At 31.1% G+C, this 20,063-nt stretch overlaps 1 protein-coding gene across 4 annotated transcripts in view; it reads left to right on the top strand.

Annotated features, from left to right (window-relative positions):
* The first annotated feature begins 4,709 nt into the window (after positions 1–4,709).
* Positions 4,710–20,063, top strand: part of LOC143048371 (uncharacterized) — a 41,125-nt gene continuing 25,771 nt past the window's right edge. For 3 of the 4 annotated variants that reach the window (XM_076222027.1, XM_076222045.1, XM_076222053.1), the window contains exons 1-8: positions 4,710–4,865; positions 9,658–9,710; positions 9,990–10,015; positions 10,682–10,970; positions 11,535–11,673; positions 12,154–12,759; positions 14,384–14,628; positions 15,628–15,734. In XM_076222027.1, the coding sequence (XP_076078142.1) occupies positions 4,855–4,865; positions 9,658–9,710; positions 9,990–10,015; positions 10,682–10,970; positions 11,535–11,673; positions 12,154–12,759; positions 14,384–14,628; positions 15,628–15,734 (1,476 nt within the window). In that variant the 5' untranslated portion in view covers positions 4,710–4,854. The remainder of the gene's footprint in view (positions 4,866–9,657; positions 9,711–9,989; positions 10,016–10,681; positions 10,971–11,534; positions 11,674–12,153; positions 12,760–14,383; positions 14,629–15,627; positions 15,735–20,063) is intronic. The other variant, XM_076222038.1, reaches the window with a different exon arrangement.

The raw sequence follows: 20,063 nt of genomic DNA on the forward strand, positions 1-20,063 counted from the left end.
GATGCTTCATTTCTTGACTGACGACATATTTGTTCCGTTTGAAGGACGTGTTATTCAACAAACAATCGGCATTCCCATAAGAAACACCTGTGCCGTTCTTCTTGTCGACGTGTTCAGACTGTATTCTTATGAGGCTTACTTCATACAAAACCGTTTTAGTAAAAAAGAAATAAGAAATATCCTTTAACTTTACTTTCCGCTATATAGATAATATTCTCTCACTAAATAATACAAAGGGAGTAGGTCCGGTAAGGACCGATTTTGGCCTCAAATGTCAGGTTCATCTGACGAAAGATTTTGACCACTTTTAAAACACTTAAGTGTCTATTTCATTTAATTCAATTAGTTTATGTTAAAGATTTTAACTAATTTAGTCATTAAAAACGATCCGATTCAGGCTCAAATATGAAAAATCTACAAAATATGCCGAAAAATGTCACTCTTCAAAAATGAAAGTGGCCGCATCCGTGTTCATCCTAAGCCTTTATATATGTTATGTATTATCATCAAATACAACTCAATTTTTAATATTAAGGATGAACACGAATGCGGCAACTTTCGTTTTACACGGAAACCGTCTAAAATTTAACTAAAATGCTAGAATTGTGAAGATTTCAGTAATTTGGCATGACTTAATCGTGCTAGTACCCGATATATGTGCATTGTATTGTAAAAAAAAACAACCAATATTTATGTAGCAGAAGCATTCTACTGTCTAATGAATAACTAAAAGTTTACATTTTAACAATTTTGTAAAACTGCTATTTTTTGGGGCCAAAATGGGGTCTTACTGGACCTACTCCTTTGTTGACTATATTGAACTCATCTACCACATCGAACTAGACATGAAGGATGCAACAGATTCTGTTAAGTCTGCCTCATATCTTGACTAACATCCAGAAATAGACAATGAGGTTCGGTTGAATACAAAACTTTACGACAAAAGATATGATTCCAGCTTCCAAATTGTTAACTTTCCATTTCTATGTAGCAACATGTCAGCAGCGCCTGCATACGGAGTATATATCTCCCAATTGATACGATATTCCCGGGCTTGTATTTCCTATCATGATTTCCTTGATAAAGGATTGCTGCTCACAAGGAAGCTATCAAACCAAGAGTTCCAAATGATGAAGATGAAATCATCCCTTCGTAAATTTTACGGACGTCATTCACGATATGTTCCTAATATCGTAACTACAACCACGTCCCCTTTCCACGAATGCGACCTATCGAATGAAACTATTTTCAGGTTTGTTATAAACTAACACGAATAACACGACGGGTGCCAAATGTGGAGCAGGATCTGCTTACCTTTCCAAGGCACCTGCGATCACCCCCAGTTTTGGTGGTGTTCGTGTTGCTTAGTCTTGCAATTGTGTACTATTGACAGTTGGAAAGATGAAATCATTACGTTTGTCATATATTGTAGTTTGAAGTCATCCATTTGTGTCTTCTTCCTTCACAGTACAGACCTCCCATGGGAGGTCAAAATCTGGTAATGTTTTGTAGTGATGGAGCACAGATTTTATTTTGTCATTTATGCTTTCAATCCTGTTGTTTGTGCGATTCCCAAGATTAATTCGATCCTTAAGCCCATCAATCCATTCCTGTCTGATGTGCCAATTTCCGTTGAAGTATGATATTACTTAGTTTGATGATTCTTCACAAAGTTCTTTGTAAAAAGTGTTATCCTCTGATTTTGAGTAGACTATTGTCCTAACTACACAATAATTTTGGCCAACTAAATTAGAATAATTACATTAGATGTATGTTTCATTATAATATTTTATTCTGATTGGCTAACTGCACATCACGTGTTATTCCGTAAGCAGTTGCATTGCTCAATACAACTTTTCACTCATGATAACACGTGCTCCAACAATAAAGTGCATTCTACTGTCTAATGAATAACTAAAAGTTTACATTTTATATTATTATTTGTAGTTTGAAGTCATCCATTTGTGTCTTCTTCCTTCACAGTACAGACCTCCCATGGGAGGTCAAAATCTGGTAATGTTTTTATTTTATTCTGATTGGCTAACTGCACATCACGTGTTATTCCGTAAGCAGTTGCATTGCTCAATACAACTTTTCACTCATGATAACACGTGCTCCAACAATAAAGTGCACAGGTGAATTAAATAATAAAATATATAAAATTCGTGTTTTCATGATCATAGCTAAAAAATGTAATTATAAGTATTGAATGCTTCTTTTTGTAACTTTATAAGGTTGTAAAAGCGTTGACCGTGCGTACATTTTTAGAATGAATTTTAAGCGCTTCCGAGCTTCATACAAAATGTACTTCGGTCAACGCTTTTACACCCCAATAAATTTACAAAAAGAAGCATTCAATTCTTAACTCAACTAAAATATGCATTTTGCCGTGCAGACAGACTGGAGCCAGCATTTAATCAAATTTGTAATTCAGTACAATACAATAATCTTATATATATCTTATATATATGTTCCGGACCATATTCTGATTGGCTAACTGCACATCACGTGTTATTCCGTAAGCAGTTGCATTGCTCAATACAACTTTTCACTCATGATAACACGTGCTCCAACAATAAAGTGCACAGGTGAATTAAATAATAAAATATATAAAATTCGTGTTTTCATGATCATAGCTAAAAAATGTAATTATAAGTATTGAATGCTTCTTTTTGTAACTTTATAAGGTTGTAAAAGCGTTGACCGTGCGTACATTTTTAGAATGAATTTTAAGCGCTTCCGAGCTTCATACAAAATGTACTTCGGTCAACGCTTTTACACCCCAATAAATTTACAAAAAGAAGCATTCAATTCTTAACTCAACTAAAATATGCATTTTGCCGTGCAGACAGACTGGAGCCAGCATTTAATCAAATTTGTAATTCAGTACAATACAATAATCTTATATATATGTTCCGGACCATATGAGTATTTGGACCATACGCGTATGGTCATGACCATATGGGTATATACTCATATGGTCGGGGGTAATTAACACTCTGTTACAGTTTACTTGTAGTACTTCTTAACTCTTCATATGGTATGACCGTTCATTAAAAAGACGCTATCATATAGGTTATTTTATTATTATATTATAATAAAAAGATAAGCTAAATAAAAATAAGTAAGAAGTTTCACATAGTTTATTTTACTTAATAGTAAATACATTTTATACCGATATGTTATTACGAGTGAATGGCAATTATATGTCGACTAAAAAAAATAAATTCCCAAAATTTCTTTATACACTGTTACACAACAGGTCACTGGAAAGTAACATAGTTTAGTACAGTTGTCAGGTGTATTGCAGTCATTTTACGATATTTGGGATCTATAGCTTCTTAAAAAACATCGTAGACATTAGAATGCAGCTGAGACCTCGGTATCACTGTACGCAGCTGCAAAAAGGCTAGAATTTCATTCGCAAACAAAAGGTGGAAATGAAAAGGATCGTGCACAAATTTCTTGCAAATGGATAAAAACTGTGATACCGCGTGGAAGTGAATGTCACCCAAAGCCTACATGCAAGAATGTAACTTGCGGTGAAAAGTAACTATGACATCAATATTTCATATAATAACGTAGTTTTTGGATTATGAAATTAATAAATTGTCATGTAACCATCACTGTTTTTTTCGTATTATTGAAACGTTTATAATGTAATTTGAAAAAAAATACCTATATGGTCCAAATACTCATATGGTCCGGTCCGTTAATAACCTTATATGGTCCGACCATACGCGTACGGTCGGATCATACGCGTATGGTCGTACCATATGAGTATACGCATATGGTCCAAATACTCATATGGTCCGTAACATATACATATGCAAACATCATATTATTTTTTATATATAACACAGTAATAGTATCTATACTAAGTAATTTAACACACAACTTTGTGAACCAAAAAATATACTTCCGGTAGCAATAGTAATAAATATCTATTAACTTCCAAGAACATTCCAAATGTTAAATATCATATTATGAATACCCGTCATAAATGGACACTCGTCGCCCAGGAAAACCCAACTTATATAGTTAGGAAACCTGTGCACGGAGCAATGCAAGAACTTCTGGGTAATAATGCAAGCCGTACTCCATCATGATCATGATTATATATAAATAAATGATAACAAACCAAAATTATAAAAATTCATCATTCTATATAAAGTGATATGATATGCTGCCATCAGTGTGGTACAAATTAACAAAATGTTAATCTGATAAAAATGAAGTCAAAGCCTGTTTAATAGTTATTAACATAGTCTATACTTTTTTAATAGATATTTTATTTAGGATAGAATCTTTTTTAGGTATTTTCAGGGGATAGGACATGGATTTATTTTAAGGGAGAAATATGAATTGCACCGGTTCCAACCCCTCAATAAATATTGACCGGTCCCTAGTAACTGTACGATGTCTATAAGAATGACCACCTAGACAATTTTTTCACGAACCCGCGAAAAACAAATTAACATAACAAAACATTAGGTCACCTGACCTATCAAATCATACATCATTGACCCATACAAAATATTATAGAAACTTTAAGACAGTATTTTTCCGCTATACTGCGAAACGCTGAAAAATATATTTCTGTTTTTCTGTTCATATTTTGTATTTTGTGGTATTTCGTATAACCTTATTAAATGGGCAATGCTTTGTGGGAATGGATCATAATCCGTAATTTGACATATCCGGTTGATCGCCGCCGCGGAAACAAGTTTGCGCATGTCGAAATCTCGAATTCCTGGCGACAAGGGAAGCCAAAACAACTTGTAAACAACTTTAAAGTTTTTATGAATTGATGGGCAAATACGCAATGTAAAAGTTGGACGGTATAAAAACAGTATGAATTACGGGTAATACGATTTAAATACATTCAATATACATTAACAGTTGATAACTGCTATCGGAGGCAGTGCTCAACAAAAATCCAAAATGCAGTTTGTACAGACAATTTTTGTACATGTAACCTTTTTTACTGAACAGATTTTGTTATAAACATGTCATGTTCTTTTATATATCACAAACATATATATAATTTTTGCCAGTGCTTTCTGTACATGTGGCATGAACTGATTTTTAAAGGGACATTTGTGTTGAGGGGCTAGTTGAAGCATGACTCCGGTTGGGGGAGTTTCTCGCTGCATTGAAGACCTGTATTCAAGTATTTAGTTCTTTGGCTTTCTAGTCCTAGATTACTCTGACGTCTAACAGATGTTTTGCCAGACAAGCTGAGGCTGTGGGCTGTCAGAGCTTGTCCCATATCTAAAAGTGGATATTAGCCTGTCCAAGTAAGGGTATCAGGTCCGTTCGCGCCCAATACACTTTCGCACCCTACATGTTTGCACCTCGCACGTTCGCACCCAAGGTCCGTTCGCACCCAATTTAAAATCTAGTTGAATAATTAGAAAATCATGATTATTGTTTTAAATTGCCTTGATGTAAATACTGTATGTATTTAGCTTCGTATGAGTAAAACATTGAAAATTTTAAATGAAAAACACAAAAGATAATTGTTTTTTAACAGATTGGCCCCTTTTATCTGAAACAATTAAGTTGGTACCCAACACTTTCACTAAAATTAATTTGGCTCGTTTAATTTATATAAAATGTTTACAAAGTATTTACTTTGACCCTTTGACAAAAATATAAAAATTTCAAAAAATTTGAACCAAGCATTTTATCAGAAAAATTACACTGGTTATATAGCAGTTTGACAAACACTAATTTTGATCATTGAGAAGCTTAATATTCCCTTAAAAACACAACGTCATTAAAACGTTTAGGTGATTTTACAAAGTTATCTCCCTGTAGTGCTAGGTACCACCTTAAATAAAAAATTATAGCAAAACACTAACCAAAATTGATTAATATTTAAGATTTATTCCACCCAAAAATCCCGGTCGTCAGAATCTCACTTTATTTAGAAACAATGATTAAAAATATTTTAACAATACACTATCCAAAACATGATTAAGATTTATTCAACACAAAAAACACGTTGTCTCACTTTATTTTGAGACAATGACAACAAATATACTAATAGGAATACACTTGCCAAAACTTGGTTATAAAGTTATCAAACACAAAACCAATAAAAATTGGGCGCGAACGTGTAGGGTGCGAAAGTAAAAGGGCGCGAACGTGATCGGGTGCGAACGTGAATGGGCACGAACAGACCCGGATTCCCAAATAAGATGCCCTGCCTCTTTGTTTCTAACATAGAATGACAGCATTGGATCTTAAAAAACGGGCCTTTTTTTTCAAATGGATGTGTAAAACCATTCAAACAGGAAAACAAACAGTCTAATCTATATAAAAAACGAGAAACACTTATGAACCACATCAACAAACGACAACTACTGAACATCAGATTCCTGACTTAGGACAGGTGCAAACATTAGACCACTTTCTAGGTTTATCTGTCCCAGCAAAAATTCAATCAATTATGCACGCTTTTATGGTGTCATTTACTAGATAGAGGGGATCACCTGTATCCCTGCAATTTAAACATTCATCAAGTGTCTTAGTGATCGTCATTGTGCTGGATAAACTAGAAATAATATTTGTTCTGTAGGTACTTAATCACAATTCCTGAATGACAGCAGTGCTCAAAGACAATTATGAGAATTCAATTTGCCGAATGATGAATTATTCGTGCAATATAGCTTAATACACGTTGAAGTTATCCAATCTCTCGCTCAACATTGGAACCGAAGTGATGATGCCCCTAAAGGCATGAATAATGTTCACTAAAAACAAAGTTTTTGACGGAAATGCTTCAGACTCAAAAGTTGTCTATTGCAGCGGGTTTAAAAGTTTTAATGATACCAATCTTTCACCCTCGTATATAACAGTTTAACTGAGTATTGTGCAATAGAAAATAAATATAAATCTTTTTACCAATTTGGGTCATATTGGGATTAATTTAAAGTCTTTTAACATTTTATATACGACCGCAAAAATTTAAATTTTTCGTCGTATATTGCTATCACGTTGGCGTCGTCGTCGTCATCGTTGTCGTCCAAATACTTTTAGTTTTCGCACTCTAACTTTAGTAAAAGTGAATAGAAATCTATGAAATTTTAACACAAGGTTTATGACCACAAAAGGAAGGTTGGGATTGATTTTGGGAGTTTTGATCTCAACATTTTAGGAATAAGGGGCCAAAAAGGGCCCAAATAAGCATTTTCTTGGTTTTCGCACAATAACTTAAGTTTAAGTAAATAGAAATCTATGAAATTTTGACACAAGGTTTATGACCACAAAAGGAAGGTTGGGATTGATTTTGGGAGTTTTGGTTCTAACAGTTTAGGAATTAAGGGCCAAAAAAGGGCCCAAATAAGCATTATTCTTGGTTTTCGCACAATAACTTTAGTTTAAGTAAATAGAAATCAATGAAATTTAAACACAAGGTTTATGACCACAAAAGGAAGGTTGGTATTGATTTTGGGAGTTTTGGTCCCAACAGTTTAGGAATAAGGGGCCCAAAGGGTCCAAAATTGAACTTAGTTTGATTTCATCAAAAATTGAATAATTGGGGTTCTTTGATATGCCGAATCTAACTGTGTATGTAGATTCTTAATTTTTGTTCCCGTTTTCAAATTGGTCTACATTAAGGTCCAAAGGGTCCAAAATTAAAGTTAGTTTGATTTTGACAAAAATTGAATCCTTGGGGTTCTTTGATATGCTGAATAGATTTTTGATTAATGGCCCTGTTTTCAAGTTGGTCCAAATCGGGTCCAAATTAAACTTTGTTTGATTTCATCAAAAATTGAATAATTGGGGTTCTTTGATATGCCAAATCTTACTGTGTATGTAGATTCTTAATTTTTAGTCCCGTTTTCAAATTGGTCTACATTAAAGTCCAAAGGGTCCAAAATTAAACTAAGTTTGATTTTAATAGAAATTGAATTCTTGAGCTTTTTTGATATGCTGAATCTAAACATGTACTTAGATTTTTGATTATGGGCCCAGTTTTCAAGTTGGTTCAAATCAGGATCCAAAATTATTATATTAAGTATTGTGCAATAGCAAGAAATTTTCAATTGCACAGTATTCAGCAATAGCAAGAAATCTTCAATTGCACAGTATTGTGCAATAGCAAGAAATCTTCAATTGCACAGTATTGTGCTATAGCAAATATTTTCAATTGCATAGTATTGCGCAATAGCAAGAAATATCTAATTGTGCAATAGCAAGAAATTTTCAATTGATTGGAGTTATCTTTCTTTGTCCAGAATAGTAGTTGAATCAACTTAAATCATTGTTTTATACAATATAAATGTACAATGTATATTCACTTTTACTACCAACTGATAAATTAAAACAATCTTTACCATTCAGTGATAACAAGCACCTTTTGTTACATTTTAATGATGTATTTAAATGAGTAGTTATTGTTGCAAACTCCATTAGAAATTTGAATTGAGATCAGTTTTGGAAAAAAGGAAAGGGGGATGTGAAAAAAAAATGGAGGGGGGGGTTAAATTTTTCTCATTTCAGATTTCATAAATAAAAAGAAAATTTCTTCAAACATTTTTTTGAGAGGATTAATATTCAACAGCATAGTGAATTGCTCAAAGGCAAAAAAAATATTTTAAGTTCATTAGACCACATTCATTCTGTGTCAGAAACCTATGCTGTGTCATCTATTTAATCACAATCCAAATTTAGAGCTGAATCCAGCTTGAATGTTGTGTCCATACTTGCCCCAACCGTTCAGGGTTCAACCTCTGCGGTCGTATAAAGCTGCGCCCTGCGGAGCATCTGGTTCATAGAAGTTAGAACAATATATTAAGAATTTTGTAATTAAAATTAACAACCATATAGAAATGAAAGTTTCTATATATCGCAGATAATGTTTGTCTTGAAATAAATATATTTTTACCATTGAAACTTAATTTGTGAAACCATGTGTTCACAGTTTGATCCATTTGTATACATTTGTAGTTCGGAAGAAGTTGGTTAGACCTAATTTATCATTCAGTTTTCATTTGACACCTGAATAATTAATCAAAAAATTCTCACATGTACATATACTATTGATAATAATTATGTATGCATATGGGATGACGTATAAAAAAATGGCATGAAATCAATGTAGTATGAACATGATGAAATAAATCCTTGCATGGAAAGGTCTTTGATGCTTATTATAAGGTAGAACAAAATGTGAAGAATTATGTATGCATATATATGGGGAAACATTGGCTTATTATATTAGGGAAGGAGAATGCCAAATGAATGCAAATTATGTGTACACTACTCTACAATGTTCACTCTTTTTCTGGCCTTGCAATTGACAGAAACACTAACAGGGATAATAGACCATTAATGATTGAATGCTTCAATTTGAAATACTGTAAATTCAGAAATTATTGCGAAAAATGCAACAGATTTATAATCGCAATAATTAAAACTCACATTTTGAATTTTTGTGAGGATTTAAACAGAATTTTTCTCAATATTGCAAAAAATAAAATGGCATTTTAGTCTACATAAGTGACAAAATCGCAATAATTTCTGAATTTACAGTAATACTGTACTGTTACATACATGCACAAAATAGTTTATGATAGTTTAACTGTTTCATGTCATTCTGTTATGTAATGGTCATGAATTTAAAATTTTTATTTAATTTTTCAGGCTATTAAATTTTAAGGCCCAGAATGGAAAGCCTCAGATATTCTGGTCAAATGGTAAGTTTTTGTTTCACTTTTTATCATGACAAGAGCATTACTTAATATTTTATAACTCAGCAAATAGATTGATGTTTGAAATCATTTCTTAATTAACAGCCCTCTGAGTGAATATGTTATTTCATTTTGATATATAGGTTTGAAAAAAAAAATAATTATACTGTTACAAATGTATGTACAGGTTTGTTGAAAAGTTATATTAATTAGTTTAAGGTTTTACCAGATGAAATTGTATCAACATATTTTTTTTTTTTGAATTAAATTTATGTATAATTGTAGAACAATCAAAGAAGCAAGAAAGAAAGGTAAGTTATATATTGTAATTTTTTGAACATGAATTTGACAGATCAAGATGAAAGATGGTGATGCGTGCACATAATAAATGTGTGTGTACAAATTTACTATTTTTTTCATGTTGATGTATTTAATATTAAAAAAAGAGATATGAGTGGTTATACATCAGGATGGTCACATTGAAAAATTAACTAAGCAACAAGATGTCCCCATATAAATATACTAGAAGATGAATGCTAAATTGGCAAGTGTAAAGAGTTTTTAAAAATTTCACTGCCAATTTATCAACTGAGCATGCACGAAGGTGTATAAGACACAGATTGATAACACTCTCAGAATTTGGATATTTTCTCAATAATTGGCATTTTCTTTGGAAAAAAAGTATTGTTTCAAAGACAAATTTAGGAAGTACAAAACACTTTGTATGTTTTCAGAGGAGTTGCAGCTAAATGAAATCAGTCTCTTCCTTTAGAAGTATAGTTATATAATTATTTTGTTTATATCATTATAAGTATATTATATTGTTTTACTAATAATAGTACAATTAAATAGTTAACGCTTATATCTAAATCTATAGAATGTGCAAAAAGTTGTTTGAATTCACATTTATGATAGATTTCAAATTAACATTTTTGTAAATACCTTTATTATTATGCTTTGTATTTTCTTTTGTACAGTTTGGTTACAAAAGTCGTGACCAGAGATTTACCTTACGACAGTATCCTACCGACATGACAGCAGACTCGGATAATTTACTTCAACCAATAGAGCAGCCAGAGGAAGAAAAACCAAAGAAACCAGCCAAAAATTTTATCAAGAAAAATAGAGAAACAATGGGCAAGAAAGCAGCTAAAAATAAAGAAAATGGCAATCTTGTTACACTCACACAGGAGCAACTGAATGCCATCCTAGCTTCAGTTGGAAAAGTTGCCTCAGGGAGAGAAGATACACTTCGTATATCAATGGGTAGGTTTTATCAACAACTACAGCAAATAGAAACAACTAGGAGAATGTCTCTTCATAAATCATTTACCCATGTTTGCTCTATTGGATTTACACTGAAATACTATTAAAAAGATAGGTTTCATAAAGACAAGCTACCTTTCTATATTACCCATTTTGGAAAAGTTGTTCCAAAGTTATGAGTAGTCAATTTTCAATGGTTAAAAGTTTGATAATTTAAAGCATCTTGTATGTATTTACATAGTGTTTGATCTGTTTTGGTGATTTTCAGTTGATTAATACAGAACTATTTGTCTTTTAATCATAAAATTCAACAATTATCAATACATCACACCATAAACAAATTTTGATGAATTTTCCTAGTTGATTTGCAGAACAATTTGACTATGTTAAAATGAAATTTAAAAAAATATGTATCTTTCACAAATTCTTTTATACCTTATTCCATGAAATGTTATTGAAATCATACTTTGTCATTCTTGAGTAATGGAACTTGATGAAATAGAGAGGATATGTATCTTCTTAATCTATACTGATCATATCTGTTTGTTTTTTTCCTTCTATCAGATTCAGACAAACATGTAATAAAAGTAGAATCACCAGGTAGGGAAGGAGAAGGAGAACACAGACGGAGGCATAGAGATAGAAAGAAGAAAGATGAAGACCAAAGTATATTTGCTTTGGTTGATGACAATAAAAAGACCAGGTAAACATTGGAAAAGATACGTGTGAGCACCAGAAATTTAAAAAAATCTGACATAGTATTTGTACTGAATAGGATGAGCAGGTTAATGACAAAACCTCACATTTACACTAATGAATGAAATTTCTACAATCTGAAAAGAACTCATAAAACTGAAATATTTTATGTTTAAATCACTGTAGTGGTTAAAAAAACTATCTGACATGATGTAATGATTATTGTTTCTCATATACAAATTTCCATTTTACATATTAACTGCTATGTTGAAAGAAACTTGATGAAATTGTTCCATTTATTTTGCAGGTCTGCTTTAACAAATATTTAAAAAAGAGTGAAAATTAAGAATGCTTCAAAATTAGTTAAAAATAATGTAGTACACGATATTTTAATTTCATATGCTTGCCTATGTTATGATTTATTGTACATTTTCAATTTTAAAGTTCAGTATGTTGTACATTTAAAGTCTTGATCTTTTTCAAACAGTAGAGATAATGATGATAGAAGGAGAGACAGACGTGACAGAACTCCAGAAAGATTGGACTCAGGGGATAGATATAGATCTAGAAAACATTCAGGTGAAAGAGATCACCACAGAAAACATTCTGGTGATCGAGAATATAGAAAAAATTCTAGTGAACGTTATAGAGATCATTCAAGTGATAGACATAGAAAACATTCTAGTGATCGATATCGTAGAGATTCTAGAGAAAGAAGGAGAAGCCGTACTCCAAGTAGGGAGAGATATAGAACACCTTCACGGGAAAGACGAAGACATTCACCAGATGATAGATCTAGAGAAAGACGCAGACATTCTCCAGATGAAAGACACAGACATTCACATGATAATCGTTCTCGTGAAAGAAGGCATTCACCTGAAGACAGATATAGAAGAGATTCTTCAGAAGGAAGGCATCGGAAACATACTCCAGAAAGGGATGATCATAAAAGTGAAAAACCCAAAGAGGAGAACCCTCCTTCACCAAGGGAAATAGCTGGAATACCTGTCACATTGCCTTGGAAACACATGACAAAAGCAGAGAGAAGGAGGTTAATGATAGCAAGAGAAAAAGTTATGGCAGATGAAACCAGGTAAAACAAGTTAATGGAGGAGAGATTAAGAAAGCTGATTTTTAAAATCAGCAAATTTTGGCAATGTGCTCTAAAAGTTTATGTTTGGCTAAATTATAAATCATCTATATCATCTCCTCTGTAGTCACTTGTTGCACATGTTACTGATGCTACAAACTGTTCAGGTTTTGTTTGAAGTTTATTTGTTCATACTAATACTGGTTAATTATACCCCATAGGTTGCTTTGAAAAGAAAAGTTTGATAATATGGAGGAATAACGACCCTATCTACATCACCCTCTTTGTTCTTTCTCTGACAACCTTCAAATGGATTTTATAAAATTCACAACAGCAGTTTTTTTTTACTGATCAAAATTATGAACTGTCAACTTTTAAATGGCCACTTTGTCATTGCAACTCTATCTGAATCTCCAAGTATTGTGGTACAATTTTGCAACCTTGTATTTTTCCCCAGTTCTGCTGCTCCTTTGAACCTTCTGACCTATGTCAATTCCCTACTTTAGTCTTTATCATATCAGTTACTGACTACTGTATGATCAAACTTGGTACATTGTAAGACCCTTATACAGATGTGCATTTGAGTACATTGTAGGTCTAGGATGCTATGGTCGATTGAGATTTTTCAGAAGTTAGATACTATAATGATAAGTGATAGTTAGATTTCAACAGTGATTAAATTCTATTTGTCTAAAATAATCTGTTGAAAATTTGATTACTTTTGACTTTTCATATCCTTGTTTATTAGTTTGTCATTCCTTTGTTGAGTTATTTATTTATATTTTGTTGTATGCATGTAGTATGACATAAATGCAGAAATCTTAAAAGATACATGTATTATGATAAATCTTTACTATTATAAAGCAGTTATACAGATTGGATGTCATGCATCACACCATAATTAACAAATTTAATTAGTTTTATTTCTCTGTGAGAGAATTTTATTTTAAAAGGTTTTGTACTTAATTTTTAATGCACTTCTTTTAACGTAAAGAGAGCCATATGATAACAATTACTGTACTTTCATAACAAGTTGGTTACTTTTTAATTTTGGTTTTAACTGTAGTTCATATTACATTTATAATTATAACTGTTTTCTATTGTCATAATATTTTACAATGTGTGACTGCTAATAAGTTGTTCATAACATTTCAATTCCCACTGCCTTTAAACAATAAAAATCTTATCTGTCATAACATTATCTTTTATTTCCTGATGTTTAATCTGAATTTATTTTTATTTAACACGTTGTTTTCATTTTTTACATTCATTGAATTATTTTCTGGATTATTTGGAAACACATTTGATTCAATATTTTTTTAGGGATTTTATTTTAATTGTCGAAGATTAAAGATGTCAATATTGTACATGTGTCATCTTAATTTTATATCTTATTTCTAAAATGATTCTATAACTGGGGTAAATGCAACTTATAAGATTTTATTTTATATGTAAACATTTGAAAAAAAACAGCAGTAAAAAATAGTTTCAAAGTAAATATTACTAGAAACTATAAGTACAATGTATATCAAAACTGCAAGCATCAATTTATTTTACTTATCTTAAATTTGTAATTATTGATTGATAAAACTCACTTATTTTAGATTGTTTATTTGTTTTATTATAGAAAAGAGGAAGAGGAGAAGAGACGTAATTTTCAGGATTTAGAATCAAAGTCTTTAAACAAAAATTTCAAAAAAGATGATTATAGGCGGGAATCCCGGGACGATTATCAAAGACGAGATGATGATAGAATTTCAGACTTTGATCGAGGTTCTAGTCTGAAAACATCAAGTTTGCCTCCACCTGCTCCCGCTACTGCTAAAACAAGTCTAGGAGAATTGAAAAGAAGACAGTGGGAAAGAGAAAGAGGTGAGAACTATTACTTAAACTTATGATCTAGCTATATAATATTCTGGGAATCAAAGAACTTTCACTTTAACATGAGGGTTTAGATCCAGCTATAATATTCTGGGAATCTACTGTTAGACAGAACATAACTGAACTGAAATTAAAGTGGTCAAAACTTTTACTTAAATAGATAAAATAGATATAGGAAGATGTGGTGTGAGTGCCAATGAGACAACTCTCCATCCAAATAACAATTTAAAAAAAGTAAACCATTATAGGTCAATGTACGGCCTTCAACACGGAGCCTTGGCTCACACCGAACAACAAGCTATAAAGGGCCCCAAAATTTACTAGTGTAAACCATTCAATTTCCATTGGAAAACCAACGGTCTAATCTATATAAAACAAAAACAAAAAACAAGAAACGAGAAACACGTATAAATTACATAAACAAACGACAACTACTGTACATCAGATTCCTGACTTAGGACAGGTGCAAACATTTGCAGCGGGATTAAGCGTTTTTATGGATCCAAACCTTCTCCCTTTTTCTGAAACAATAGCATAACATCACAACATAGAAAAACACACAATAAAATATCAATTGTCAGGCTTAACTCAATCAAAAAATACAAGTGACCAAGAATTGAACTGAAATTCTGTTTGTCAACAGAGTTCTTGTCAGTCTGATTAAAATCCAAATTCTCATTTGCTATCATTTATTTATTTATATATATTGCACTCAGAATTATTTTATAGTGTATGACCAATTTTCGAATGTTGCGATTCCAAATTTTAAGGGTTTTCATCCAGATAGCAACCAAGACAATGTAAAGTTATTAAAAAATCAAATGATGAGGATGGAGACAACTGCAGTAAACCTTTTACAGCCTTCAACAATGAGCAAATTCCATACGAAGTTATTAAAGGAAAATGGATCATTAAAAACAATATGTATAAACAGAAATTATGCAAGGAGTTATTTTCAAGCATATTCTATGATAAATGCATGTTTTTCAGCTGACTCAACAAATACAGGAGAATTTCAGCCATGGGGAAAACCAGGTGCCGGAGCTCCAATACGTACAAAGTCAGGAAATGTAGCAGCAGACTACGGCAAAAGAAAGGTCTCTAGAATAGTATCTTCTAGGAAGATGTTTTTAATGTTCTGACGTGGGAAAAGGGCTTATAGATGGATTATGTGTTAGGTCTAACTTTGCTAATAATTAACATGTAATTGAACAAAAGTGTGTCAAGAGTAGAAATAACTTACAAAGGGCTACAAAACTTAAAAAATGTCTAATATATAAAAGAAATAACAATTTATTTAATCTTATTTCCATAAACATTTATAGAAGATAATCTTACACTACTCTATGCTTTCTTTTTACCTTTTTACTGTAGAAATTTTGTTTTCATCTCATATTAGAATTAATATTTCTTTGCATTTTGCTAGTTAGCATTAGGTGAACAAAATATCTTTGCATTTCAACTGATCTGTATTTATAATCAGAAGGAACAGTTATAACCAAAGCAAATAAGATTAGAAATCGAGATGTAGGGATTTTAAAAAGTACATTAGTTTTAAAATAAGATCTAAACATTAGAATGTGGCTTTCATGTCAGAAATAATCAAATTTATACATATTTTTTTTTCTATATTCCATCAGTAAATGTCTACATTTTTAAACTGTTTTTCTCCACACAACAAAAATTTATTCTAACAAATAAAATTAACAGTTTACTATACTACTAATACATTGTAAACTTTATGGTTTAGGTATCTTTGAGATAACATAAATGGTTCAATGGAATTTCTTCAATTGTTTAAAATTACTTCTTACCTTGCCCACAAAACACACTGGTATATAGACTTTTAAATAATAAAAAGATAAAACATTACTAATAGAAGAAATGCTAAGTTATGGTGCAGCATCTTTTAATAGTTTTCCTGCGAGTATATCATTTTCAGCATTTGTAGAAATTTAGAAGAATGTAGTTTCTGCATGTATTACAGATCATTAGTCATTAAGAAGTGCATTACAGTTGACTAAACTTGCCATTTTATAAATGAATTTACTGCACCTCTTGCTCAGTTCCACAAGATTTTTATGCCCCACCTAAGATAGTAGAGGGGCATTATGTTTTCTGGTCTGTGGCTCCGTTCGTCCGTCCGTCCATCCGTCCAGGTTAAAGTTTTTGGTCAAGGTAGTTTTTGATGAAGCTGAAGTCCAATCAACTTGAAACTTAGTACACTTGTTGCTTATGAGATGATCTTTCTAATTTTTAAGCCAAATTAGACTTTTGACCCCAATTTCACGGTCCACTGAACATAGAAAATGAAAGTGGGAGTTTCAGGTTAAAGTTTTTGGTCAAGGTAGTTTTTGATGAAGCTGAAGTCCAATCAACTTGAAACTTAGTACACTTGTTGCTTATGATATGATCTTTCTAATTTTAATGCCAAATTAGATAATTATCCAATTTCACGGTCCATGGAACATGGAAAAGGATAGTGCGAGTGGGGCATTCGTGTACTTTGGACACATTCTTGTTTTTAATGAATTAAATGATGCATAATCTACCACCTTTAATATTCTTGTGGAAGTGCCCCCTGACTACCCAGTATGGTTGTTTTTGGAGTAGCACTAATATGATGACAAAAATATGTAAATGAATTATATCCTCATCAGAAGTCTTTTTATGTTAGGGATGTTTAGATTTACAATTGAAACACTCTTAAGTCTCCTTTTCAAAGCATTGTATTCATTAAGATTGCAAAGCTTAAATAGAAAAAAAAACATTATTTTGTCATTCACATTTTCATAAAAAACAAGTTAAATGAATAAAATCAACTGGCAAGGACATGATCATTGGCTAATGAAAGTTGTAATGCACTTCAGGGATAGAAAACTTAGAATGTATTTATAGTATGTATATATTGATTAGATTTTTTGCTTGATTCAGTTGAGTGGTTTTTGTGGTGATGATTTTGATACTAATTATTTTCTGGCTTTCTTTATGTTATAAATTACCAAAGTTGGATTTCTTGTATTTAATCCTGCTGTTAATTATAAAATGGTAAAGAAATTTATTTCATTCACACAAAAACTGAAAAAAAGAGATGGGGAAAAAAATGGATTATTATCTCCCTTGTTTAAATCAATTGGTATTTTATTGGTATTTTGATAATTATCTCCCTTGTTTGTAAAATCATTGGTATTTTGATAATTATCTCCCTTGTTTATAAAATCATTGGTATTTTGATGATTATCTCCCTTGTTTAAATCATTGATATTGTAAATGTATAAGTTCAAGCAACAAGTCTAATCATATAGAATTTTGATGTTTTTTTGTTAACACCATATTATTTCTTCACAGGAATTACTATATCCATTTGTGAATCATCGGAACTAGGCACTGGTGAAGGAAAAGATTGACACAGATCCAGAAAATTTATACTTAGTTTTCTTTTATAGCACAACTACTGTGGTTAAGGGTCAATTTCAGTATTAAAAACAACCCACAAAATTTTGAATAATCAGTATTGATTTACATAAAAACAACCAAAATTTTATTTTGTTACATCAGTGTTGTCTTTTTGATTAATATATGCATGTGTTGTGGCTGATATTTTGAATTAATTTGGATTTCATTTTGCTAGATTGCATCATTTATTTTAAATTTTTTTGGAAAGTATGACAAATTTATTTCGGCAAAATCCTTAAGTGCTGTATTTATTTGAATAGCTATATTAGCTAGACATTTTATATTTTGTGACAGATCATTTTGCTATTTGTTTCATAGATTTTTAATGTGATTAATAGCAAATGTGTTAAGATTTGTATTTTAAGCTATTTGCCAGTTTAATTCATAATCACAGAACAAAAAAGATCATCCATGTCAAAAATTTCAAAGGGTAAATCATTATAAAAGACCGGGAGTGTACAGCATAATACTCATATTCTTCATTGTCAAAACTTATTAGTTTATGTCTAGCATTTAAAAAGCCATAAAATCTACATATAAACTTAATTAAATCGTGGGGAGAAAAAATGGAAGGTTTCTTATGTACAGTTAAGTATTATATATCAACCAAGTAGAAAAATATGGGGTGCATATTTAGGAATTGTGCATATTTCTAGTTTACATCTTTTAATTTTTATTTTTTCCTTGTATAATTTATGTCACCTGATTTACCTTTCCTAGCATTTTATATTATTTATTTTTCTTAGAGAACTTCATATTAACTGATACTTTAATTTGCTATGAATTTTTAAAATTTCTTTTTGATCCCATTTAAAAAAAAATCTCTTGACAAATGAAATATATCTGAATTTAGTCATGTAGGATGTAGCCAATAACTTTGATATTAAATTAACTATTTCATTAAATCTAAATATTTTTTAAAACACTTGAATCGTTCATTTATTCCTTTACATAATCATATCATTTTCTTCAATCATAATCATCCATTCAATAGTTATGACATATAATTCAAAGAGGGAATGTTTAATTTGGGTTAAATTTAATCATTTGTATATAAATTGAAATTGAAATAATATGTTTTTACTTTCTGTGAAGTTTATGTTTAAAATATTAATATAAATGTATTTGGCATAGCTAATTTAACCAACTCAAATTCAAAAGTATTACAAAATGGTGAATTTGTATAAAGGTATTTGTTTGTATTGTATTTTATTTTCAGTAATTTTTAAACACAAACATTGTAAAATGACTCTAATAATTCCATGTCCAAACAACATTCAAACAAAATTCATTTCCATTACATGTTTTGATTTAACAAAACTTTCATTTTTTAAAACAGGTTGTGTATTGGAGTGCACTCTCACAGAATGAGCTTGGAAAATAAAAGCTGTTAAAGTAGTAACTTTTGTGCGTTTAATTGTTTTAAGTTTAGTGGAAGGAGTTTTTATATCTTTTAGGACTTTTGGAAAGCTGAATCACAAATTTATATTTACATAAATAAAATTGTGAGATTTCCACTTGAAATAAAAACACAAAATTTATACTTTAACAGTACATCTTCAAAAAGTACTGTAAATTTGTTTGGGCAATTTGTATACACTGATAATGCAGTATGAATATTTAACATATACCAAGTACTATTAAGCTACAAAGCAGTGCTTACTCTCTTTTGGATCAGAATTTGCAGTTCTGTAAGAGTTATTTCCCCTTGATGTGGTTGGTTTTACACAACGTCCATTTTTCATATTTTATGTATTATAATAACAATAGCTTACTTTATGTATTACTTTCATTACGACTTCAATGAATTTGAAAGTAGAAATTAAATTCAGCTTTAAAAATAGCTAAATACATGAGTTTTAACGTTATTGTACTGCTAGGTACTGGTAGATGTAATTATTTGCATGTTTTCTTTGTTACAGAATTGCTCAAACAAATTTAGATGAATGTGTTCACACATGGAAAGTCAG

The sequence above is a fragment of the Mytilus galloprovincialis genome, chromosome 1 (genome assembly GCF_965363235.1).
Source record: "Mytilus galloprovincialis chromosome 1, xbMytGall1.hap1.1, whole genome shotgun sequence".
NCBI classification, from domain to species: Eukaryota; Metazoa; Mollusca; class Bivalvia; order Mytilida; family Mytilidae; genus Mytilus; species Mytilus galloprovincialis.